We start from the raw sequence: 27,541 nt of genomic DNA, 5'->3' as shown, positions 1-27,541 counted from the left end.
TGTAATGTGAGGGGCCTACATTCTAATCTTAATCCCGTCCATCACCACCTGGAGACGGCAAAGCCTGCCTTGTTGTTCCTAACGGAGACACAAATTGGTCCTCCCTCCGACACATCATATCTCTGTTACCCAGGTTATAAACTGGAGCACACTTTCATCCCTCGAGCTGGTGTGTGTGTGTTTGTGAGGGAATATATTTGTTATCGTCGCCTTAGCGGTTTTGAGGGCACTAACCTGTCTGTCATCTGGCTCCGTGTGGATTGCGGTGACCATCCTCGCATCTACGCGTGCTTATATCGATCGCACAGTGGTGATGCTGAAACCGACCGCCTTATCGAGCACCTCCAAACAACGGCTGATGCAGTACTTGAGCAAATCCCTTCATCAGAAATCATTGTTTTGGGCGACTTTAATGCCCACCATATCCAATGGTTAAGCTCACGCATAACTGATCACGCGGGGAGAGCGGTTCACGATTTTGCGATGGCTTATGGTCTTACGCAACTAGTCACCTCAATTACGAGGTTGCCCGACATAGCTGACCATACACCCTCCATACTAGACCTTCTGCTGACCTCTCACCCGACTAATTATCAGGTTAACGTCGATGCCCCTCTTGGGACTTCAGACCACTGCCTGATTCGGAGCATAGTGCCAATCTTGCGTCTAACTCGTCCCCGGTCACTCGGAAGCCGTCGCGTTTGGCACTATAGGTCAGCGGATTGGGATGGGATGCGTGAATTCTTCGCATCGTACCCCTGGAAGCAAGTTTGTTTTGCACCTGATCCTAGCGACTACGCTGACTCAGTTGCTGATGTAGTGTTACAGGGAATGGAACTGTTTGTACCAAACTCTTTAGTCCCCATCGGCGGCAAGTCCCAGCCCTGGTATGGTCGCTCTTGCAAAATGGCATCCCGCCAGAAGCAAGAGAGTTTCCATGCCTGGGCAAATGCTGTGTCTAAAAAGGATCCAAATGCTGGTGCTCTTAAAAAACAGTATAATTCTGCTTCCAGGTTCTATAAGAGGGAAATAGCCAAATCGAAGTCCGAATTTATTGGCAGCCTTGGTGAGAAGCTTATACGCTACCCTTCTGGGAGCCGTGCTTTCTGGTCACTCGCCAAAGCTGTCCAAGGCAACTTCTGCAAGCCATCATTACCACCTTTGCGCCGGGGAGATGATACTTTAGCCCACTCCTCCAAAGAGAAAGCTGATCTTCTGGGTGCTCTCTTTGCATCTAATTCAACCATGGATGACGGAGAGAAAGTACCGCCTGCTATCTCGCGGTGCAAGAGTTCTATGCCTAATGTGCATTTCAGACAGAATGCTGTGCGAAAGGCTCTTCTCTGTCTCGAAACACACAAAGCGAGTGGGCCTGATGGTATCCCCGCCATTGTTCTCAAAACATGTGCTCCGGAACTGGCACCGGTTTTCACAGAGCTGTTTCGGTACTCCTATAACATTGGCGCAGTCCCTGCTTCGTGGAAGACTGCCTCAGTACACCCGATCCCTAAAAAAGGCGATCGTTCTGATCCATGCAACTACAGACCTATCGCGATTACCTCTTTACTCTCAAAAGTGATGGAAAGCATCATTAACGGCCAACTTCTGGGTTATTTGGAAGAAAACCAGTTGATTAGTGACCGACAGTATGGCTTTCGCCATGGACGGTCAGCTGGTGATCTCCTAGTTTACTTAACCCATCGTTGGGCTACGGCAATCGAGAGTAAAGGGGAAGCCTTAACGGTTAGTCTGGACGTTGCAAAAGCCTTCGATCGGGTGTGGCATCGGGCTCTTCTCTCGAAACTTCCAGCCTATGGACTCCCAGAGAAATTATGTAAGTGGATTGCCAGCTTTCTTACATCTCGTAGTATCCGGGTCTTGGTTGACGGTTCGAGCTCTGCACTACTGCCTGTCAACGCTGGCGTCCCTCAAGGCTGCGTCCTTTCACCCACACTGTTCTTACTGCATATCAATGACATGTTACAAATCAGTAACATTCATTGCTATGCAGATGACAGTACTGGAGATGCTATATATTCCGGCCGCCCAAATATTTCTCGAGAACACGTCAATGCAAACCGAAACATACTTGTGTCCAATATTGAGGTTCTCCTTGGTGAAGTCTCTGAGTGGGGTCGACAAAATCTTGTCCAATTTAACCCTGGCAAGACGCAAGTATGTTCATTCACAGCCAAGAAAACCCCATTTCTCGCAGCTCCCTTATTTGAGAACACTCCCCTAACAATAAAGCCTAGTATCGGAATTCTCGGTGTCGATATATCTGACGACGTTCAGTTCCGCTATCATTTGGAAGGCAAAGCTACTATAGCTTCTAAAAAAATGGGCGTCCTTAATAGAGCGAAGCAGTATTTCAGGCCAGGCCATCTCTTGTTACTTTATAAAGCGCAAATACGGCCTCATATGGAATACTGCTCCCACCTCTGGGCCGGTGCCCCTCAATATCAACTCCTTCCACTCGATAGCGTGCAACGAAGAGCCGTCAGAGTTATCGGCAACCGGGCACTTACTGATCGGCTGGATTCACTAGCTTTACGACGAGACGTCGCATCTTTATGCGTATTCTATCGTCTGTACAATGGAGAGTGTTCTGACGAGTTGTTTGAACTGATACCTGCCGCAGACTTCCACCATCGTTCTGCCCGTCACAAGGCAAAGTTTCATGCTCACCACTTAGATCTTTGGCGTACGAGCACAGTGCGTTTTTCTCGTCACTTTTTACCACGAACTACCAAATTATGGAATAGCCTCCCCGCAGCGACATTTCCTAATGTCTACAACTTGAGTGTCTTCAAGAAGAGAGTGTACCTCCATCTCAAAAAGTCGGCAACGCACCTGCAGAATCCCCTGTAGATGAATATGGGCGGTGGACTCGCTTACGATCAGGCGCTCCACAAGCCCGTTTGCCCACTCTAATATAAAAAAAAAAAAAAAAAAAAAAACTAATATTTTTCTATTTTATTTTTCACAACAAGGTCACAACAAATGCAGTAGTATGAAATATATTTTATTCAGTAAAGGCAAATATAAAAAAGCAAAAAATGTTGTGTGGTTTTATGAAACCACGGTAAAAGTGAAACTGTTCGAACGGTTCCGAACACTGCTTTGTGTAGCGCATGTCGCGTGACGGTCGGCTGCCGAGTAGGTATACCTACTCGGCAGCCGCTAGTACACGCGACATGCGCTACACAGACCAAAAAGTTTGAGACGATGTAATAAAAGTTTCACTATAATATATAAACGAAAATCCAAATGACACATGATATCAGCTGTAAATTGGCTGTAAAGTGTAAACCACGTGTAAACCAATGATGGGATTCCTCTGTTCTGTGGGATTCCCACGGGATTCCTAATTCCAGTCATTGCTGTAAACTGTAAACTGCTGTAAAAAGGCTGTAAACTTGCTGTAAATGTCAGTTGTCACATTGATATTTTTGAACTTGTTATTGTACCTACCTATAAAAAAATTAAAAACAATGTCAATGTAATATTTGTCAAATGTGATGTATGATCTGTCACCGAAAAAGATCGAGAAAAGCAATAATTTTAAATAAAGAGAAAATAATAAAAGTTTAAACATGTTCAACGTGAGGCAATTTCTTAATAAGAACCTCGTGGTCCTCATTATAATTCCACTAATCGCGGGAAGCCACTACGGCTGGATGAAATTACAGAATGTCGACGTTCTTGTACCAGAGAAAGATAGGAAGAGTTTACCAGCGGTTTGTAGCATTTAGAAATTAAATCATGCTTTATGAAATGTTAAATCCTGAACTCATGAATAAGAAACCTCTAAATAACCTTACATGTAGCATCTGAGATTGTAGACCCAAAAATACTGGAATATAAACAGTCTGAATATATCAGTAAAATTATTATATAAATGGGTATAGGGCTGCATACGTTATGAAAATATTCAATTCTCCAAAATATTCATTAATATTTAGACATTACCAAGTTTCAAGTTCAAATCTGATGTACAGTAAAACCACAATTATCTATCTTTCTTGTGAAGTTATTAAATTAAATTTCATTAATAAGTAGTTATAACAAAGTCTAATTAAACTTTCCTTTTACTATTTCCAGATTTTCCGAGAATAAGAACTTATGGAGGGGGTTGTAAATAATATGTGATGGAGGATATTGTTAAACTACCTATTAGATAATATTTTATGCTGTTAGAAAAGGTATAAGTAAATTAATTTTTCTTAACAGTTGTTTAAATGACTGTCAAGTATAAATAAAATGGTTTGTAATTAATCAGCATTTCTTTTATTGATTTGGAATCATTATTCCTTGTGTTTCCAAATTATTGTACTCCATCTATTAGACACATATTTTCACAATTAATTAATTCCTTTTTACATTAAATAATGTATAGTTTCAAATATTGCATATAATTATAGTCTTCTCAAAAACTTAACAAAACAAATGTATTATATTTTCTTGATTACCTACCAATACTATTAAATAGTATGATGGTACGAACAAAAAAATCAAGATGCTGAATTATCTAAGTATCAGCTGATTTATTATCAAGAGAATGAACATTTAGATGTGAAACTACAAATATATATGTCATAATTTTAAACGTCCATAATATGAGGGTAGTAGTCGAATAAAACAAACAAATAGCAATAAACATTTAATTTAACGTCGCGGTGCTAGTCATATGGTGGGGAGGTGGCCTCGGGACTCCATCTCTGTCTTCTTCTTGGGCTGGGATCGCTCGTTCACAATCAGCTGAGGTAGCAGCGGCGATGATTGTACCTGGGTGTTTTTGTAGTAAAGTTAGTTTATAATGCTGTTAATTTAGTCCCAAATTAAAGAGATTAAACCGAAGTATGTGTATGTAACATCTATTTATGAAATGCTAGGGGTCACAAGGACACGCGAACACCCACATAGAAATTTAATTTTTAGTTATTTTTTATTAAAAATTTCACCTGTAATATTGGCAATAAAGGCTATAAATAAATAAGGGCTAGCTTATAGATGGATGGATGGATTAGTAACTATAATATACTAGCGGTCCGCCCCGGCTTCGCCCGTGGTACATATTAACGTTTTCTCTACATAAGAACCATCCTCGTACTTCAAGGAATATAATAAAAAAAGAATTATCGAAATCGGTTCAGCCGTTCTCGAGTTATGGAATTACAACGAAAAGTGGCATTGATTTTTATATATTAGAAGATTACCGCAAGTATGATATATTGCCACAGTAGGAAAATCTACATTAAGTCTAAGACAAAATTACTATTAATATGAGAATTAAAATAATATTTAACTTTTCCATATGATTACTATTTTTACAAGTCTATCAATTACAATTGAATATTTGATCCTAAAATGCTAACTTGAAAAAATACTTATTTAATCTCCTCTACCTGAGGGTACCTCAAAATATGCCCTTATTTCCCTTTACTTTTCTTGGACAAAGCAGTGCTATCAGATATGTGTGTAGATGTCTCTTCATACAACGCTCGTGATCTTTCATTGAAATTTTGCTGTGGTAACAAAATATTTTAGAATAACTAAGTACTTCATTTAGGTGGTACTCAAAAATATTTCTTTTTTATGGCTGTCACTACTAGGTTTCTAAAGGATAAGGTAGCGAAAGACGATATTTTCTCAATGACTTCGCGATATTAGAATAAAAATACCTATGATATGAATTTGTGCATGATAGTGAAATAACGATTTTTTTGTAGAACAGTCTTTTGCCTAAAACGCCTCACTATTTTATTTCTACAACAAAAAACAATCCATTATACCCAGCCGTTCACACACCACATACAAACCTGCGCCCTCCGGATCCGCTCGTACTCATCATGGTCAGACGAAGGTAAGGTAAATAGAAAGTTCTCGAAGATCGGATGCCGTAAGAGTTGTTCGCACGTCCACCGCATTAAGGGGTCTTTGTCCAGGCATTTCTGGAAACCCAGAAACTTCTATAGACTATTTATTTATATTTGAGATTGAAACTATACAATACATTATAATTACATTATTTACTAATATATTATATCAAATACCTTCCAGTTTCCACTGAAATTTGAGTTGAAACTTGAATATAAAAATAGTTATAGAAATTACAAAAATTACTAAAAAAATATATAATAAACATGTACCTAATTAATAAAAATGAATTGCTGTGTTACAGTGTTATTCTTTTTGTTATTTTAACTATCGTAACGTCTTTAATAGGATAGGAAGTCGTTATTTTTAAAATACAATAAATAGCTTCCTATTATAAACCATACTTCTATTTATTTATTAGATTTATTTGCGAAGAGTAAGATATATTTTATCCAGTTGATATATGAATGAAATAAACATCCGCACGATAAAACATTGCTAGAAAATTAGCAACTCTTGATAGATGGCGCGAAATATTCATTTAAATAGGTAAATAAGAAGTATTTAGGAAAAGCAGAACTAAGATAATATCAGTGGTTTCTTTATTTGTGGTTGGATCAAAGTAGGATAATGAAAAAATATAGAATCAACATACTTATAGTTACATTAAAAAAATACAATTTTAAGAATAAACCAGAAAAACTGTTGCATTTTTAAGTTCTTTAAATAGTCTAATAGCTAGTTAGTTCTCACCTGCAAAAAGTCTAAAATCAGTTCATTATTCGCGTATCGTGGTGGTATTTTCTTTTCTAGCGGCTCGAAATTAGTAGGTTCTGGTAAAGCCAATCCCTGCAAATTAGTTAGAGCTATTTAGATAATTTTCCTATAATAAACAAAGCTTAGATACCTACTTAATAAAAATTTTCAGTCATTTTGCCTCAGTTAATTTGCTCAATGAAACAAATGAACAAGTACCTAAATTGCACATAATATTAGCACAGTTAAGAAGGTACTCGTTCTAACTTCTAACTTTACAAAGCACAGATATTATTTTTTTAACACATTACTTGTGTTACATTTATTGTATTACCTGAAAAAACGAGTTTTGCGAGAAAATCGTCATATGCCGTGGCAGCAGATCTCCAAGAGTCTTCCTAATTAGATATAATTGGTCTAAATCACTCTTTCCCGGCCATAAAGCTTCACTGGATAGCAGCTCCGCGAACACGCACCCTGCAAAGTTCTAGAATGTCCTAGGGTTCATACGCACTATGCGGGTAGCCGCATTGCGGGTAGCCGTCCGGCTGACCGCAGGATGCGGTTGCGAATGCGGCCAGCCGGACGGCTACCCGCAATGCGGCTACCCGCATAGTGCGGTTGAAGAACCGTTGCGATTTGCGGTCATGTCGATCCATTTCAAAGATGGAAATGGAAGAAGTTGCAGCTATTTACTACATTTACACACGTTACGTATAGAAGAAAAGCAAAGAAAGAAGTACTGGGTGCATCCTTATTTGCAAACACGAGATGAGAGCAAGCATTTTGCAACCACGTGCACACACTCACTCAATGGCGGGCAGCCGCAGACTGCATATCCTATATTACTTGCTCTGTGGCAGACTGAACCGCACAGTGCGTATAGCAACCGTCCGGCTGGCCGTCACTCGGGCCGCAGCTCTCCGAGCAACCGGAGCGGTCTGCGGGTAGCCGCATCGCAGTGCGCATATAAATGAATATTACGTACATAATTGTGCTTGCGGTCAGCCGGACGGCTACCCGCAACGCGGCTACCCGCATAGTGCGTATGAACCCTTAGGCGGCAATCGAACGTTCTAGAATATTTAGGCCGCACATAATTTGTTATGGTTTGGAGAAAAAATATGTGGAATGTGCTGTTTTGTTTCTGTTAGGTAACTAGTATACTGGCCCGCTTTCAAACTGTCTGTCTTTCTATATCAAGTTAAATTTGATTAAAACATTAGGCATTAGCTAGCCTAACCGCTGCATTCATAGACAATACCGCAAAAAAATAGATTTCTACATGTAACCTAACAGTATAAATATTTTTACTTTCGCTAGCTACTAGTTATTATTCTGTGCTTTGGCGAAGGTAACTATCAGGGAAATGATGGCCTATATTTTCACAAAAGATATAAAACTTTTAAATACCCAGTTACAGGTAGAATCTAGGATACCTAAATCGAGCTAGAAACGAGGTTAATATGCTACAAGATTAGCCGCTTGGCCCGAACTCTCTCCATTAATTTATGTTAAGTAACCCCTTTGAACTTGCACATAAAACGGGGCAAGTAGGTAAAAAGAATCAAATTATAAATTTAGAATGCAGAAATATTGAAGAATAAAGGTAGGTAAATATATAAAAAAATGGATGGAGATATAGATGGACTTGAATAATCATACTGCAAATAATGCTCCAAGTTTATCTCTATCTCGTAAAAAGCGTAATGAAATTATTAAAACATAAACAACATAAAATCAAATTTGTAGGTAATATTATGAACTTGTAAAATGTTATTTCCAACTTTACAGGCAGACATTAATGCAACGTAAATAATACAAAATTAGAGAATATTTCCAGACTCCCAGGAGAACTTTAATTTTAGAATAATTAAAAATATATTATTTTTTACTCCCACTGATATTCCGAGAAATTCTAAAATGGCTCTTGATCTCCTGCAGTGTTTGAATTTAGCTTCATAAATTGTTCAATTTTTAATACCTACGGCATAATTATAATAAACTAGCCATCTATCTGTTATTACTAACAGTAGGGAATGTAGAATTTAGTTAAGTATTATCACAGACTAATAATAATATACTACGTATACAAGTATTATCGAAAGTGTTGTAATACACCTTCAGAACACTACCTTCGATATATTTTCTTGTTTTAATCGTAAAACCGATTTAAACTAATTGGATTTACCATTGTATAACATTAACAAAGAAAGTGCCTAATCAGTTTATGTAAACATATACCTACAAAAACATATTATCTAGATAAAGCTATTTAAAAAAGACTTTTGCCATCTTTCCAACGGTAGGACACATTAATTACACGATAATGACTATATACAAAGCAAAACAATAAAAACACCATAAAAGCTCATATCCATAAATATGATTTATAATTAATAATAACTCGGAAAAAGCTTTTTTATACGGCAACATTAACATTTCATGTACATCAAACATGAATCACGGAAGAAATTGCAGAGAACAAAGAAATTACAAGCACATCTCTGTGCCATCGTTACTGTAAAGGTTAACCAGTATAAGACGTTGAACCGTACAAAGGTAAATATAAAATAACGGAGTAAGGAGTTTATTATATTTTGAGCTTTATGCCATAAAAGGTTACTTGGGACTTTTATATGGGTTCATATTATTACATGAAACAAAGAAAAAATGTTCAAAATATACCTACATAGCCAGTGAGAGTAAGGGTGCATAATTATAAGTGTAGATTATTCGCTTTTTCGTCGTAAAAATTCGTTTTAAATGGCGCAGAATCGATCCTATTCTTAGAAAATTTCTTATAAACCTAAAAATACATAGATAAATCTATACATATAATAAAATCGTAAGAAAGTCAAAACTGTACATTGAATATTTTTTTAAAAGAATACTTGGGCCGTGATCTATAATCGATATAGAAGCCAAAAACATAGTTTTTAGAATTTTTGTCTGTTTGTCTGTTTGTCTGTTTGTCTGTTTGTCTGTTTGTCTGTATGTTTGTCCGAGCTAATCTCGAAAAGTACTGCATAGATTTACTTCAAATTTTGCATGAATATTACTAACAGGACGGGTGAGGCTATAGGCTACATATTATTAAGCTATCACCTACGGGGGAGGAGCTGTGAACCTTTATTTTTCTTACGTATTCCGTGTATTACGACAGCGTACAATCTAAAGACTCATGTTTAAATGTTGTTTTTGAGTAAGCCACGCTATTATCTAGCTTTTCACTATAAAAACTACGTCATTTACGTAATTTTGGCAGAGAAACAGTTAAATGAATCTTAGCAGTATTACGACAAATTTGAAACAGCGCCATCTATGATAAAAATCAAACACACGTTAACTATTGGAAATTAATAATCAAATGACGCATATATAAATGTTGTTTGACAATATCCAGATTGACACTATAAACATTATGCCATTTAAGTAACTTGGGAAGAGAAACATAGTTTTAAAAAGAAAGTTGTATAATGTTAATTTTACACATTTTACATTTTTTATAAAAATTAATAATTTAAATATAATTATGTTATTTATTTATTTAACTCTTAAACCCATAATTATCTTCCGTTCCCTATAAGATATATTTCGTGTAAATAATAAATATACTTACTACATTTTTTTTAAAGTGAGGGTAGATGTTTATTATTTTAAGTAAAACTAGACACCATTATCTACAGTTAATCTAATGATTGTGTTCATTAGTTACAATTTTAAAAATCTTCGTGTTTTATAAATTTACTAGCTTACCGCCCGCGGCTTCGTCCGCTTTGTCTAAAACCTAATAAATTATATATAAAATCTTCCTTTTTTAATCAGTCTATCTATTAAAAAAACCGCATTAAAATCTGTTGCGAAGTTTTAAAGATTTAAGCATACAAAGGGACACAGGGACATAGGGACAGAGAAAGCGACTTTTTTATACTATGTAGTGATATTTATAAAGCAATTGAATGCCATAAAACCAAAAATATCAAAATGCAATCTTCGTGTTTTGTGAATTTTCACCATCATGCGTCCCCACAAAAGGTAAGTTGTTACTTATAGGTATTTTTTTTTATAATGATAGCAATTCATGTTTTTTGTTGGTATTATATTAGACTTTTAGAATGAAATAAAAATAACTGCGTTAAAAACAACCGACTTCAAAAACGGAAAAGTAAGAAATAAAAAAGATTTGATATTATTAATTACTACATATTATTTTTATGTGCTATTTATTAAATAGGTTTGATGTCGGTGCATGGGCTTAATACTAAGTGCTTAGTGTTTGGCACCGACTTCAAACCTATTTAATAAATAGCACATAAAAATAATATGTAGTAATTAATAATATCAAATCTTTTTTATTTCTTACTTTTCCGTTTTTGAAGTCGGTTGTTTTTAACGCAGTTATTTTTATTTAATACTTTTTAGTGTATTTTTCAACACGAATCAAACGAGCCCAAACTCGATAAAGTTGAGTCAATATATTACTGAGTTCCTATGGCCACCTTCCGATTCCATCATCAGATCAGCTCCATGTCATGATAATGTTTCATCGCTATCCAATTTACATTCGTATACAAAATTTCAGCTCAATCGGTTACCGGGAAGTGAATCAAAGTTACTTGCTACATTGAAATTAAGTCATCGAGTACAGACAAAAATGCTCATAAAATAAAAACTACTAGGCCTAGCCGAATAAAATTTTTATGGGACCAATTCGACACCATCCCGCATCGAACAAAAAAAGAATCACGTAAATCGGTTCAGAAACCTCGGAGTAATCGGTGTACATACATAAAAAAAAAAAAAAAAAAAAAAAAAATATACCGGCCGAATTGATAACCTCCTCCTTTTTTTTGAAGTCGGTTAATAATAAAATGAATTCTTTTATTATTTTGAGGTGCATTGGGAACAGTAGTTTTTGATAAAATGTTATTTGTAAGTAGCTTTTTTATAGATTTACAGTTAACTTTTGTTTTTTTTTTAACAGATTCAATGCTCATAAAATTATATCGCCTTTGAAGGACGATTTATGCTGATATTTTTACTACACCACTTGAAAATTGATGATTAGATGATAAATAGCAGCGAGGATTAAGTGGAAATTAGTAATCATCCGCTTCGTCAATTTTTGACTGAAGTTAATGTCCAACGTCCCATGATTCAATCATTGGAAGTGTCTCGGGAAAGTTTGGAGGATATTTTTCAGGAAGGAGAGGAGGGGCAGCCAACCACATATCAAACTACTACGTTTTAGTACCGAAAAAAATGTTATTGCCAAATGAAACGTAAATTTTGCACTCACAACTTTACAAGTACCTAATGTTTTTATTTTGACTTTGCGGTTATCTGATTATAATATTTATCGTTATGGCTATCGAGGTACTGACCGTACTGGGATCAGAGTACATGATATACAGTTCATCATCCAGGATTGCTAAGAGCATTCTCACACTGAAAAAGATGTTTTCTTTGAATCGTAGTTGCTTCATTTATTTATTTTTAATCATTTTACATAATATGTTTTATATTTTATAAATATATCATTTTCATTATTTAAGTAGATAAAATAAATTTTGTAACGGTTTTATAAGAAAACACATTATATTTATTAGGCGACGGTGATTTCTTCCAGGCAAAAGATATTCATCAGCTCAATTAAATTGAATAGTATGTTGTTAGTTATTCTTTAGATTCACAATTGTAATGAGCATTTCCGTATGCAAGTTGTATCGTAGTTTAGATATATCATAGTTTTTACATATTAAAGTTCCAACAAAACCCTCAAATTTTTGAGTAGAGTTGAGCAAGATAATTTGAAAAATGTGCCGTGTTAAGTATTATAGAAAAGGTTAGTTCGTTGGTAATTATTATTTCTTCTTCATTTACATGTTGTTAGTAAAAATAAACTGACTAACAGTCAATGTAGTCAAAGTATATTTTAACTAATACTACTTAATATCTATTATGCTTATGTTCAGTATTTATCTGTATTATTATTGCTTGACAATTAATATATTTTCATGTCGTATACCAAATTATAAACATAAGTTTGATGTGTAATTAGCTGGATTTATTTTTACACACTCACAGACTTATATTTTATGTTAAATGTTAAAAGAGTGTTAATATGTAGTGTAAATCATAATAGGTACATTTTTTCACAATTAAAAATAATCCTTTTTTCTGATGGTGTTGGCATTGAATTAAACCGCGCTGTCGTTTCGTTCACAAAAAGTGATGTTATGAGGAGCATATTCGGTCCTCATATCATAAAAAATCTGTGCGAAAACAATAAACACGTGTGAGGCCCTCACGGCAGATCGGGGCGGTCTGACGCGAAGTGGGGACAGCGTTGTCACTGTATCGCTCTAGCCACGCTGGTCAACAGACTTATTCGATAGTTCATTTTTGTATTAAGACCGCTGTGACAACCAACCCGTGAGACAACCAAACCCGGTCTCCCCTACTATCCCGTGAGACCGAAACCTTCACTGAGAGGGTATGACGTCTCACAGCTGATCGCAAACGGCATATTGTACTATCCCGTGAGACCGAAACCCTCACTGAGAGGGAATTACGTCTCACTACTGATCACGACAGACATATTTTATCTCGAGAATCTGAAACTTATGACCGTACAATATGAAGACCGTTTGACAAATGATAGGGTGCATCATAATATTATTCGATCTCTTGAAGATGAACATGAGCATAAGCAATGACTAGAGTAGGGACGCGAATATTACAATTATATGAGACAAGAACGATTAATAAGTTTGTTTAATGAAAGATTAAGAATTGAAACTAAGTATTCGGTCTCTGGAAACGAACGAATAGCGAGAGGCCCGTCTTACTGCAGACAGATTTCGTCATAGTCTTAATGACTTGAGGTAAACAATCTACGAATTTGGTGGTGTGGTCTGACAAATATAAAAGTGGGTTTGCTTATAACCTCACAATTGATTACAGATCATCTTCTGTATAGGCGATATTAACGTAGTATCAACTATTATGTATTCTGTGGTAGTATGTTCTTTTAAGTAATGCTTTAAGTGTAGTAAGGAGTCGGCTTTCGTTTGAAGATACACCGGAACCTTTGAAATCACTCCTTTTAGAGGAACATACTGTGCAATGTAAACTGTTATTAGACAATATTCGCTCTTATAGTAAGTAGTGCGTTTCAAATGATCCTTTGGTGCTCAATAATTATCAGAAGGTCCGTTCATGCTTACTTTTAAGATACAAGGTCAAGTTTACCATTTGATAGGATCCCTTTTGCCTGAAGGCCAACCTAAGTTTGTTTAAATATATTTTGTATTCGACTACAACGAATAGTGGAATACAAGAAATCAATATTTCTCAAATTTAAAACTGAACTCATTTCACAATTTTAGAACAGGTTAATTCGTATGTATGCAGTTTTAAATCGACATTAGAAGCTTTTCCTCAAGATGGTGATATCGGCACTCAGGAACTCCCTGGACGTGTTATAACGCCCAGGCCACAGTATTACCACAAACATGCTTAGTTGTCGCGAAAGATAGTCATAGAAATCGTGTTTTTAGTAAAGTTAGTATGTGAACTAACGTAATTTAATACTTAGGTACATATTCTATAATTTAGATTATTATTTGATACTAAGTAATGTAGAATTTAAATCACATTCATTCATGTTTTCTCCGATTTTAAGATTTTCTTATCAGAGTGTTCAATTTTAATGTAGTTAAATTTTATAAGAGACAATAATTAAGAACATTTTAAAATAAAGTGTCACGTATTTTTTTTAAACGACGAATGATGAAAAACGACCTAATCGCGGACGAAGTCGCGGGCAACAGCTAGTTAATAATAAAGCTCTTACCAATAGCCCAAACGTCCACAGGCGTGCTATACATGGTGTCGCCGACCAACAGTTCTGGAGCTCTGTACCACCTGGTGGCCACGTAGTCCGTATAGCTCTCGCCTGGACCTGGACATGTTGGTGGAATACTTGTTAGATTTAGTGTAAGAAAATATTGATAAATATGAGTAAAAGTGTGTGCCGAGCATACTTAAGTGAAACTTCTTTGGCAAGATTATATATCAACTAGCTTACCGCCCGCGGCTTCGCCCGCTTTCTCTAAAACGATTTGAGATTTAAACTATCCTATCTCTCAAGTTGGATCGAACTGGACATGGTGTGCGAATTTTATTATAATAGGATAAGTGGTTTAGGAGTCCATTGAAGACAAACATTGTGACACGAGATTTATATATATTAAGATATACTTGTACTCTCAACACGCCTAAAGAAGTTTAACTTCAAAAATACCTACGTTAGAAGAATATCCTTCTATTGGAAGTCAGAACAAAAGATTGTGACATGACTGTAGACATTTTCATTGTTATTCCAATACATTTATAGGTCTACCAGAATCTGATGGCATATTTATATTTCAAAAATAAAAGATTTTCATGTGGCAACTTATTTGACAACTATCAAATTGGTTGTCAAATTATTTGTGTTGATGATTAATTTTTAGGATTTTGTCTTCAAAATCTTCGAAATATCGCTAAAACCACTGCGATCACAAGCAATAGGTGTTGTTTACAATGTCTATAGAAAAACATTCGATGAAGAAGGATCAAACACATCACAATTTTCAATTTTAAAGCGCGTGAAAGATTTTAGTGCTAAATTGGACTTACCCGTTGTGATACTTTAAATTAAAAATATTATAAGTAGGTACTTAACTATACTATTGTTTGTTGATTAAAATATAATTTTATAGAAACTTATTACAGGCGTTTACAATACGGCTATTTGTCAAGTCCAAGCAGTCCAAGTCAATTTTATAATGTGTTAGAACGAAAAACGAAAATAAACATGATTTTACATATTTTATTTTTGTTTTATTTTATAAAACATCGTATCATATCATATAGGTATTTTATAAACTACCTATATGATATGATACGATGAATCTAGTTTTGATCTGGATTATCATTAAATCCATATTTTACAAATATAGGTATATATAAATAAATAATATATTGTATTACCTATATAAAAATAATATGTATATGTAATAAGTGCCTACATAATATTACGTGGATATCTCATTATTAAGTACAGTATTATCCACTTATGTAATGTGAATAATGATGTTGAGGTCAAAATAAAAAGTAAGCAGTATCAAGATCGTTCAGTCCATTTTCCCTAGGGTTGCACACTCAAAATTTTGATTTCCCTATTTGCCATCAGATTCTGGTTTACCTATATTATCTCTAATAATCTTATTCTAATCTAATACTTGTTCTAACAACTAAAAACTACCATAATTTGTGTCTATATAATTTAAGGTCAAAATTTAAGTAGCTAGGTACATAGTTCAATTTCATTGTAGCTTCGTAGCTAAGTACTCACAATTAGACGAATATCACATTTCAAACCTAATTTCCTGCAATCTAAATTCTAGACGTCCTACTAATATTATAAATGCGAAAGTTTGTGAGGATGTCTTTTCTTTCACGCAAATACTACTGAACCGATTACAATGAAATTTAACACACATATAGAAGGTAATTTGGATTAACACATAGGATAGGTTTCATCCCGGAAATCCCACGGGAACGGGAACTATGCGGATTTTTCCTTCAAAACGCGGGCGAAGCCGTGGACGGAAAGCTAGTATAAAATAAGGATTGGATTGAGGTACAGGATACTTAGGAAAGTTTAATGTTGGTACTATGACTGTTCAGTTCCATGCGAAATTTTGTTACTATTTATGGCTCTGATTAAAAAATGTCGCCTTGTACATTCAATAAAATTATATTATCCTGCAATTACATCTACATAAACTATGTATATAGAACCCGTAAGGAACCCGTAGATGGTAAATCAAAGCCGATACTAATCTCACTGATGTTAGTAACCGTTATATCACTTATAAACGCATTAGGGTCATTCTAAAACCACATTCTAAGTAAAATAACTACCGAGACGCTCGACCTACTGAATTATATAGCCTACTTACTACTAAGGCAAAGTATTAATCAAGGTGAGTAGTCAAATTTGTAAAATGATTTTTAATATTTTTAATCGATTCATATACATATATGTCATTGTCACATAAATGAAATAAAGCAACAAAGTAATGTTCCAATTAGGTATTTAATAATCATCTTCATATGAGTAAGTAGGTAACTATGTTATATTCAGTAATCTGATAATACCATTGAGATATACATATGGAGACGACACCGCCTAGGTACCTACATCACATATGTTCCGCTCAACATACGCCATATACTACACGCTCATTTTTTATTTGTTTTTTGAAGTGAAACGCATCAAATATGCCTTCGTGTGTGTTACGATATTGCACAATGCACATATTATAATACAAATAATACGGAATCTTGGATTATAGTTTTGACCTCATATTCGTTAATAGCTATCCCAAAAACCATGAAAATGACACCCATGACGAAAATATGTAAAATTTTCGTCGGCGCCATCTTGGATTTTAGTTTTGACCTCATATTCGTTAATAGCTACCCCAATAACCATGAAAATGACACCCGTGACGAAATGATGTAAAATTTTCGTCGGCGCCATCTTCGATTTTAGTTTTGACCTCATATTGGTTAATAGCTACCCCAAAAACCATGAAAATGACACCCATGTCGAAAAGATGTAAAATTTTCGTCGGCGCCATCTTGGATTTTAGTTTTGACCTCATATTCGTTAATAGCTACCCCAATAACCATGAAAATGACACCCATGAAGAAAATATATAAAATTTTTGTCGGCGCCATCTTGGATTTTAGTTTTGACCTCATATTGGTTAATAGCTACCCCAAAAACCATGAAAATGACACCCGTGACGAAATGATGTCAAATTGTCGTCGGCGCCATTTTGGATTTTAGATTTGACCTCATATTGATTAATACTTATTTAATAGCTACTCCAACTCCTTGAAAATGACACCCATGACGAAAAGATTTCAAATTTTCGTCGGTGCCATCTTGGATTTTAGTTTTGACCTCATATTGGTTAATAGCTACCCCAAAAACCACCCACATTTGCAAATGTGTTTGCTACTTAGGAAAAGTTCATATTTAAAGATATAGGTAATGTGAATGTGTGGTAACGAATTTAATTTATTTCATTCCGACTGTTTCTCGGAATAACATACATTTACTAAGAATTGCTTACAATGCCGGGTTTAATATTATATTGCCGGTAACATATAATATTATGTATGATAATAATTCTTAAAAAAGTATTTTATACATTTCTTAAAAAGCTTCGATATTGTATACAATAATACAATTCATATTCAAATTGTTGTAAAATAGTCACACTTTTTTAAGTTGGTTGAATACACTAAAATACTTATAAGGATCGTACCTACTAATAATAGTAACAAAATGAATTTTTAAAGTTCCCAGTAATCTTCTGGAATCAATTTCAATAAAAATATAAAAAAAAATAATATCAAGTATGAAGATGGTCTATAAAATGGAATGCGCTATGTTTACGTGAGCGCGATGTTCCCGCGAACCACGTGGCGACGTTAGATACCTAAATTTGAGTAACGCAGATTTGTGACAGCGTCCTTAAACTTAGAAGAAACATTAAAATTATTACCTACTACTTGAAAAATTATTATTATGTATTCTATACCCTTTTTAAATTCAACTGTTATTAATTAATTATGACAATACAACACGATATCTAAATTGTAGATAGGTATATCTGAGTATTTCCGTCCACTACCTACTCAGAGAGAGCTTTTTTAGTTAGTGCAAATATAAGAATATGTTTTTCTTATTTCATTGCATATCCTGCATCCTGCGTATGATGAGTAACTATTTTCTTTCGAACTGTCTATTTAGTAAGTACAGAAGTACTTATTTTATTACAAAAAAATATATAATCTATATAACTGCATTTTCATCTGTGTCTTTACTCTTTATCTATGTATCGGCGCTATATTATAAGTATCTATCTAAACAAGTTTTACCATAATCCAAGATGATCATCTCACACATACATTTCGCAAATCACCTGATGAGATATTTTCATAACACCCATTAATACACACTTATGTTGTAAAGAACATTAAAATATCGTAACATGTAGGTCGCTGTGTTGTGATTTCTTTTCATAAATTACGATTTGTGTATGACATAAAGATGAGCAAACATTTTTTTAAGTACTTAGCAGTTTAAATAATACTTTATTATCTGCCAATTACATAAGAGATGGGGGATAATTATAACGCTTACAAAATTCTAAGATTCTACTCAATGAAAGCTACTATAGTGAACTGTATTATACATAATTATATTTTCAAAATATTATCTAAAATTCCAAAACTTTAAAAACACACGATCCTGTTGGGTGAAATTTTCATGATTTAAAAAAAAAGGAAAAGTAAGATTCGGTTAAAAATAAATGAAAAGACTCTAAACTGCTTGTGTACCTACCTAGCTTATTTATGTGTTTACACTTTATGAACTTTTATACACTGGCACTTCGTTCGTATTTTAATTATGCCCGCATTGACATATAATATTAATTAGTACAAACACATAAACCGTATGCGTTGCTACACGCATTAGACCGTACATATCTATTTGACCGGGGCTTTAAAACATGTCAAGGACTAACTTACTATTCAATCTATTAATCTATATATATAAAACTCAAAGGTGACTGATATAGTGATCTATCAACGCACAGCCCAAACCACTGGACGTATCGGGCTGAAATTTGGCATGCAGGTAGATGTCATAACGTAAGCGTACCCTAAGAAAGGATTTCCCGAAATTCTTGCGGGAACGGGGAAAAACGGGGATGCACGTACAAAGTCGTGGGCGGAAGCTAGTATTATATAGAATAGTTATGGTATTTTTGAATGGAAAAAGAACTACTAGACTGATTCAATAGTTTTGAATGTTTGCCACTAACAAACTTAAAAATAAAAAGCTCATGTATCATACATGTATTTACCAGCAGAAAAGTGAGATTATACCTGACTAGCATATTTTATTTCTGTTTTTATTTTAAGTTATTATTTATATTATATTTAACCTTTCCTTGCTTATAATGAAGTAGGACAAGTAGAGGTGAGTTTATTATAAACTTAAAGGCAAACTGACATATACTTAATTACAATTTACATCATAACTATACACATTATAATTTTATCCATAATATTATAAAACATAATATTACGATTTCGATAGAACTTTACGCGGTTCCCTAAGTTGAAGTAGGTACCTAAATGTAAGTCATTTGAGTCAAATTTGACAAACTGACCAAAATTTCACTGATACCACAGATACTTGTACATACTTGTGATAAAATACAGTATATCAAAGCAAAAACTCAACCTGTATTGTTTTATAATACGCAATTCCCTTCTAGATATAATACCTAATTATGTAGCGACTAAATACATGTATACCTAATTCTCAAAAATCCACGTGGCCGAATAAAAGCAGGGTTTCCAATAAATAGAGCAGAAATATAACGCTAGTCATAAATCGTAGCCCACTGGAAAGTAGATGGGAAGTGTAGATTGCAATCCGTTCTTATCGACGATCGGCCTTACTTATATAGGCTACCTGCCTTATAATGTTATCGTATGGGTTATTTTAATGGGTGTTTTATGGTATTTTAAAAGGTATGAGTTATTACATGTGCATATGCACATGCGTAAGTAGTACTTAGAAGAATTTTGTGTATGTTTGGGAATATAAGAATATTAAACTGGGAGCTAAACTTATAAAACATTCACATTTTAAAATGTAATGTAACCTGTTATTATAGATGATTGTATTTTGCTAGCTACAGTGACAACTACACCAACAAATCCTACCAAATCAATACCTAATAAAGTTTGGAAAATCCAAAAGTGCACGCCTCATAATCTCATCCTTTACAATAAAATTGATTATTTATAAAGGTGTATATAATATAAGTATGTAGATATATTTTATGTATATGGTGTAAATAAAGAATATAATATATAGATATACTAAAATTATGGAGAACAGTCGATATTTTTTTGCACGCCTCATAAGCGAAGCGTTGAGGTGGGTACTACTGTCACTTCGCGCAAAACATCTGATTTTTCAAACTTCAAATGTCTTTATGTATCATACATTGCACTTGTAAGATAATATATACACACACATATTAAGAAAAAACACTATTTTTAACATTCATGATATTTTTGATGTCATTTTTGTTATTTAAACTAGTTAAAAAACAGTTTAAAAAAGTTCTGTCTTGGACGTCCGTGTGTCTGTATGTGCGGAGGATTTTCTTGTTAACACGATAGCGACCGAAATACTTCACTAATCGAGTCTTTTTTTTTCTCTTACGCTTGAGTATGCTCAGGAATAGAACCCTTTCATTTTTCAGGGTCTGATTCGATGTGGTTTAATTGTTATTAAATAAACAAAAAAAAAATATCGACTTTTTTTTATTTATTTTTTTTATATATATAGTGTACTCAAAATTCACCATTATAAACTCGATTCTTTATACTATAAGCCAAGGTTTAAAAAAATAAGTTGGTAGACAGTCCCATAAACCTGCGCAGTTTCACATCTAGGTGGGGCCACAAGAAAAATAGCTCAATTATTACGGTACCGCTTTCTTTACTTTTCCAACTGTTTTGAGACAGTACAAGAGCATTGGCACATGAGAACAAGTGTATCTACATACTTATATTATATACACCTTTATAAATAATCAATTTTATTGTAAAGGATGAGATTATGAGGCGTGCACTTTTGGATTTTACAAACTTTTTTGTTTATTTAATAACAATTAAACCACATCGAATCAGACCCTGAAAAATGAAAGGGTTCCTGAGCATACTCAAGCGTAAGAGAAAAAAAAAGACTCGATTAGTAAAGTATTTCGGTCGCTATCGTGTTAACAAGAAAATCCTCCGCACATACAGACACACGGACGTCCAAGACAGAACTTTTTTAAACTGTTTTTTAACTAGTTTAAATAACAAAAATGACATCAAAAATATCATGAATGTTAAAAATAGTGTTTTTTCTTAATATGTGTGTGTATGTATTATCTTACAAGTGCAATGTATGATATATAAAGACATTTTAAGTTTGAAAAATCAGATGTTTTGCGCGAAGTGACAGTAGTACCCACCTCAACGCTTCGCTTATGAGGCGTGCAATTATGCGTCTAAAATACTTTAAAGAGAAATAGCTACAAAAACATAAATTTAATAGGTACTAGCTCTCCTCCTGACGTCCACTCCGAACGGGATCATGATGTGAACTGAGTATTCTGAGGAGCAGGAGCCACCTGGGATGAGGAAAGGAAATGTAAAAGAGCGAAGGTAGTTTCAAAATGGGCAGGTTAGGGGAAAAATCTTCTTCAATTTTATTTGTCAAAACTTTTCTTGGAAATCACATTATCTTCTTTTTTGTACAGAATATGTTAATCGTTTGTTTTGGCTTTCGGATGGTGGGATTACTGATTCAACTGTCCTTTACACTTGAGCCTGCAATGGCAACCCAAAAATCCCAGCATCTAACACAATTTTAATCACCATTCAACAATATCATTCATGCCAAACTTAATTATACTAGACAGCAATACAAAGTGATCATAAAGTTGAAAATTGAAATAGAATCGCAGCGTTTGCTATATGATCTCTGATGCTCTTGAAGCTGATCATGCGGCAGCAGTTAGCCAATTATTTATTTTCCCAAGGCAGAATTTATATGTATTCTACCTGAACTAAGATAAAACAACAAAAAAACATGCAAAATGTTCACAATGTAACCTATCACATTTCTACAAACTAAAATACGCACTGATCATATTAGCGAAGCCAAAGTTTTGACCACACAATGCAACGACTGCCAGATAATTTGCTTTGACAGCAGACCATGGAACAAAAAAAAATCATGCAAAATGTTCACAATTCATTCTAGCACATTTCTACAAACTACAATACGCACTGATCATCCTAGCGAAGCCAAAGTCGCACAGCTTGACCACACCGTCGCTGGTCAGCAGGATGTTCTCCGGCTTCACATCGCGGTGGATGCAGTTGTGCCGGTGGCAGTACGCCACGCCTTGCAGCGTCTGCCAGATGATCTGCTTTGAGAGCAGTTCGGGGCAGCCCTGGTGAACGTGTTCTTGGTGTTATTAGATGGGTAAACACAGAGCAAGCAGCCTCGCGAAGCTATTGCTAAGCAGCTAAACCACAAGCTAAACCGTCGGTGGTTCACGCGATTTCCTCGCACACACAGATTGAGCTGCTTTGCACAGTAATTGCTTCGCTCTATTAAAATTGTTTTGTAGATATAAAACAGGAGATAAATAAATGTTTTGTTTTTATTATTTGAATTACTTTTTTAATTATGAAAATTAATTATCAAAAAAGTATTTCCATTTAAAACATAACCGTAATTCGTATTATAGTTAAATTTATATTTCATGTTTATAAATATCTCCCGCATAAGCGAAATTAAAACAAACAATCTTTTGTTTTTCTTTCTTTCTTTCTTTCAATCTGACATTTATTTACATAGGTAAACTGATTAAGTTTGCTTAAAATTTTACTGTGAAAATTCGTAAATTATATCTACAATTAAAAAATTTAATACATTTTTTGGCTTGCGTTATTCTTAAAAAAGCCTATTAACTAATTAACTTGCAGATAATTTCTTAATAAGTTTATCCAATTACATGGAAATCATACTTTACAAGTTATGAAGTCAATCGAGGAAGAACCATTGATTTCTCTTGATAAAGGTTGTATAAAAAAATGGCGCCTTTTCCAAACAATACATAAAAGGCTTCAAGGTTCCAAGATGCAGCGGAGACATTATTTCATTACGAAATAACGCATTATAACGATTATAAATTATAATTGATAAAAATTTACGACAGCTGCATGTTGTAAGTGTACATTTCGATATTCGACTTTAGGATGTTTGTGCAAGATGCCCGGAGTGTGGAAGGTCGTATAATATTGCACATTATTAGAGAGAAACGCGTTTTCTTTATGAATTATTATCACGTGGCATTACGCACGTGGTAGCTGGGATAAGTGGTCCACGTGTCAATAGACATGTTGGTGTCATAAAACTTTAAAAGAGTAGGTAACTGGACAGCGAACCTGTTAAGTTTCTTGCCGGTTCTTCGTGGGACTTTACAATATAAGTTCCTTGCCAGTTCTTCTCGGTTGATGCGATATTACTAAGGTTGGTGAGGTTGTTCATAAAAACAAAAACAGTTTTCATAAACACTTATAAAAGTTTACATGAATGAAAAAGTTTGAATTAAAAATCCAGTCCTTAATGCATTTTGCAAATTTTATGTCGATCTAAGTGGGTAGCTGTAATTTTGCAAATTTTATACTACCCACTCGATTTTTGTTAACAAGTAAAATTCAATAATTTTATTTATAAAAGTAAATTATTTAGTCTGTTACAGAATCTTTTAGTAGGTACCTATCCTTTTCAGGTAACCCAATGAGAGATGAGCAAATAGATGAAGCTTAAATCAGTCAGATATAGAAAAGTATGAACTATTTGGAGATGAGGATTACAACATAAACCAAAACCAAGAAAGCTCTTCCAGTTCTGAAGAATCTGAAAATAATAGTTTTTTTATTATAAACCAACTCTTATTTGCAAAATTAAGTATTTAAAAGTTCTATAGAAATATTATATCAATTTACCTACTATCATACTGATTTTAAAAGGTATATGGGTTGCTATTATATAGTGTTTTTGGGTCCAATTTAGAAACTTGTTAATTTTTGCTTCTGGCATTTGTTGGAAGTGGATTTCTTCTGATAGAAATCCAAAAACACGTGATAAACTAGCCTTTAAAAATAATAAGTACAGAAAATAATGATCATATTGTTCAAAAATTGATATTTTTTTCTCAGATTGTAAGTGTGAGATATGTTTTTGGTCATTAAAATTTTGGAAGACATGTATTAATCCAAATATTTATGTTCATTGTTTTTTGTAATATAAAATAAACCCTATATTGTCTACCGCTAATCAATAATATCAAAAATACGAATTTTGGGAAATCGGGTTTTGTAATACATTAAAGCCCATATGCCTAAATAAAGAATAACGAATTTGGGGTTATTTAGTGTCTCAAAACCTTCCGCTGACATACATTTACATGCAGAAAAAATCCCACGCTCATACGGAAATAAAAAGGCACTTTTTTTAGATTTCATCACCTCTGGGTCCGCACCATGTGAACCTTTTAAAAGGTACTTGGGCTGCAAGCCAATGTTTGGTAAAAATAGCCTGGGCGTTACGAGGATAGGCCCAGTAGTTTTTATTTTATGAGCATTTTTGTCTGTAGGTATTTGTAAATTTTGCAAGTGCAAGTTTGAAGTCGGTTGTTTTTAACGCAGTTATCACTTGTTGTACCTTTGAATCTTGCTAAAGAAGTTCCACTTCTGACACGTATGTTCGGCACACACGCTCTTTACTCGCTACGAATAAAAATGTTGTAACTTTGTTACCTATCTACTACATATTAATTAAATTATTGATCGATTCATACAAATATTACCAATAGCAATATTGTAGTTTTTAACCTTCCAAATTCATTATTGTTAATAAATTATCCGGTCTGTTTCATTTCAACTTGAACCTCAAGTTTATTGACAGGCATTCAAACGATTTCTATTATGTAAAACTGAAAGACTACCGTATTTTATAGCTAAAACTGGGTTTATTGGTTCTGTGAACAATTCATTATAAATTAGCTTTCCGCCCGCAGCTTCGCCCGCGCAGTCAAAGAAAAACCCGCATAGTTCGCGTTCCCGTGGGATTTCCGGGATAATACCTATCCTATTTCCCGGGGTAAAAAGTAGCCTATGTCCTTTCTCGGGTATCAAAATATCTCCATACCAAATTTCATGAAAATTGGTTCAGTTAGTTTAGGCGTGATTGAGTAACAGACAGACAGACAGAGTTACTTTCGCATTTATAATATTAATAATATGGATTTCAGTTAATGTGTCGAGGTTAAAGAGTGCTTAAACGTAAATTTTTATTCAAAATTCTAATACTCATTTTACTTTTTAGGTATGTACAGATTTAATACAACTTACATTTAACGGCTGCATACATTAATAATTATACCAAATACATATCATGTACAATGTACATATCTATAGTTAAATCAAAATTGTTATTCATACAGTAGTTACAACGTATAAACAACGTATAAACAGTAAGTAATAAGACAACATTAACATAAAAAAATTGTTTATTATGAAGTTATGAAATATGGAAGCGAATTACAGACCCTCAATAAATATAAAAAAATAATGCTTTACGTACGTTAATAATTATTGAGCCTAACAATTATTCGTGTTTTTCATGCCTACGAGTAGAAAAAAAGAACAATATTTAACTCAAGAATCAAATTTTTAATTACATTTTTTATCAACAAATAGGTAAAAGAAAAACGTTGCGTTGGTACATCACTTTAACATTTTTTTCAATTCAAAATTAGGTATAATCGAGTAGGTATTTCCTTTAAAATTGTGACTACTTGAATATTTTTATAATTATAAATTTAACTTAAGTATATGAAAAAAGTTTAATCATTTCAACACGCTTAAATTGTCATCAATAATAGTTTTTGTAATATTTATATCAGATAAAGATAATATTATATTAAATTCAACGCAAGGTGAAAAACAGCACGTGAGGCCGTGTCGAAAATAACTCGTTTCGCGTAATCAAGCCGATGCAATTGGTTATGCAATCGTTACATTGATTAGGATTTAGGGCAGCCATTTTTTGTTATTGGCTCATATTTTCAGAGCTGCTACGGCCCACGAATGTATCTCGCTTCGCTCGCTCGCGTTCCGCTTACTATAACATTATGCTTACTAATTAGTTATTACTTATGGTTTTAATATTATGTAGTTAATATATAATATAAGTAATAATGCAGTTTTTATTGTGACTGAAGTATTTGAATTTTTTATTTAATTTATGAATGGTGAACTTTTACAATATAAGGTTATATTAAACTAGAAAAAATCAAATGATTGCGATGAAAAAATGATGAAAAAATCAAATGATGAATGATAATATAACATAATTATAACTTTGGAATCCGAAAAAAATAATTGGAAAAATGTTCCACTTAACGATAGTTATAACAAAAAAAAAGTTAACGATTCAAAAAAAGAACAAAAGTATCAACTCGGCTGTTGCTCATTGCCATATAGGCCATAACCGAGAAAAAAAAACTCGGCTGTCAGCCCTAAACTTTTCGCGCCACTGCCTTGACGTAATAGGTGATAATTAAAAAAAAATCAGCCGCATTTCTAAGGTTACACGTGAGTGACTCTCACGTGAACGTGTGGCTATGTCGACAGATAAGTGTGCAATATTATATGCACACATGTTACGTATTTGGAACGTGGATATAGTGGCTCTATTTGAGGATAAGTCTTTAATGTCAACAAGTATGTGATGGCTGTGTGTTGCAAATGTATTTTGTGGGTGAATGTTTGGTAAATTTTGATCTGTAGGACATCTATTTGTCTATTTTGCTCTTGGTTAACTATCTTCTATTTGTACCCAAACCACTTTAATGTCTCCTTTACAGTATTGTATTATAATATTAGGTATCTGTTTATTTACTAAGCTAATCTTAGTTATCGTGTGGTTATCGTAAACTAAAAACTAAAAAGCCCCTTTGCACACTACGTTGTATCGTATGCGTGGCCGCTGGGCAAAGCAGTAGCTAAACGAACAAATTTTTAAGCTATTGCATAGCTTCTATCGCGGGCCTTGAGCGCGGGGACCGAATCGAGAAATTCCGTAACGAAAAAACCTCACGCTCCCCACTCCGAC

The 27,541-nt window shown here is 34.1% G+C and overlaps 1 protein-coding gene across 3 annotated transcripts in view; it reads right to left on the bottom strand.

Annotated features, from left to right (window-relative positions):
* Nucleotides 1-4,650: 4,650 nt before the first annotated feature.
* The window catches only part of LOC123699842 (cyclin-dependent kinase-like 4), a 32,528-nt gene continuing 9,637 nt past the window's right edge, over nt 4,651-27,541 (bottom strand). For 2 of the 3 annotated variants that reach the window (XM_045646880.1, XM_045646882.1), the window contains exons 4-9: nt 22,640-22,805; nt 14,498-14,605; nt 6,971-7,113; nt 6,634-6,729; nt 5,823-5,954; nt 4,651-4,788 (exon numbers count right to left, since the gene is read on the bottom strand). In XM_045646880.1, coding sequence (XP_045502836.1) covers nt 4,687-4,788; nt 5,823-5,954; nt 6,634-6,729; nt 6,971-7,113; nt 14,498-14,605; nt 22,640-22,805 — 747 coding nt within the window. In that variant the 3' untranslated portion in view covers nt 4,651-4,686. Of the gene's footprint in view, nt 4,789-5,408; nt 5,529-5,822; nt 5,955-6,633; nt 6,730-6,970; nt 7,114-14,497; nt 14,606-22,639; nt 22,806-27,541 lie in introns of all 3 variants that reach the window. The other variant, XM_045646881.1, reaches the window with a different exon arrangement.

The sequence above is a fragment of the Colias croceus genome, chromosome 18 (genome assembly GCF_905220415.1).
Source record: "Colias croceus chromosome 18, ilColCroc2.1".
NCBI classification, from domain to species: domain Eukaryota; kingdom Metazoa; phylum Arthropoda; class Insecta; order Lepidoptera; family Pieridae; genus Colias; species Colias croceus.
This window is presented reverse-complemented; position numbering and strand designations above follow the sequence as displayed.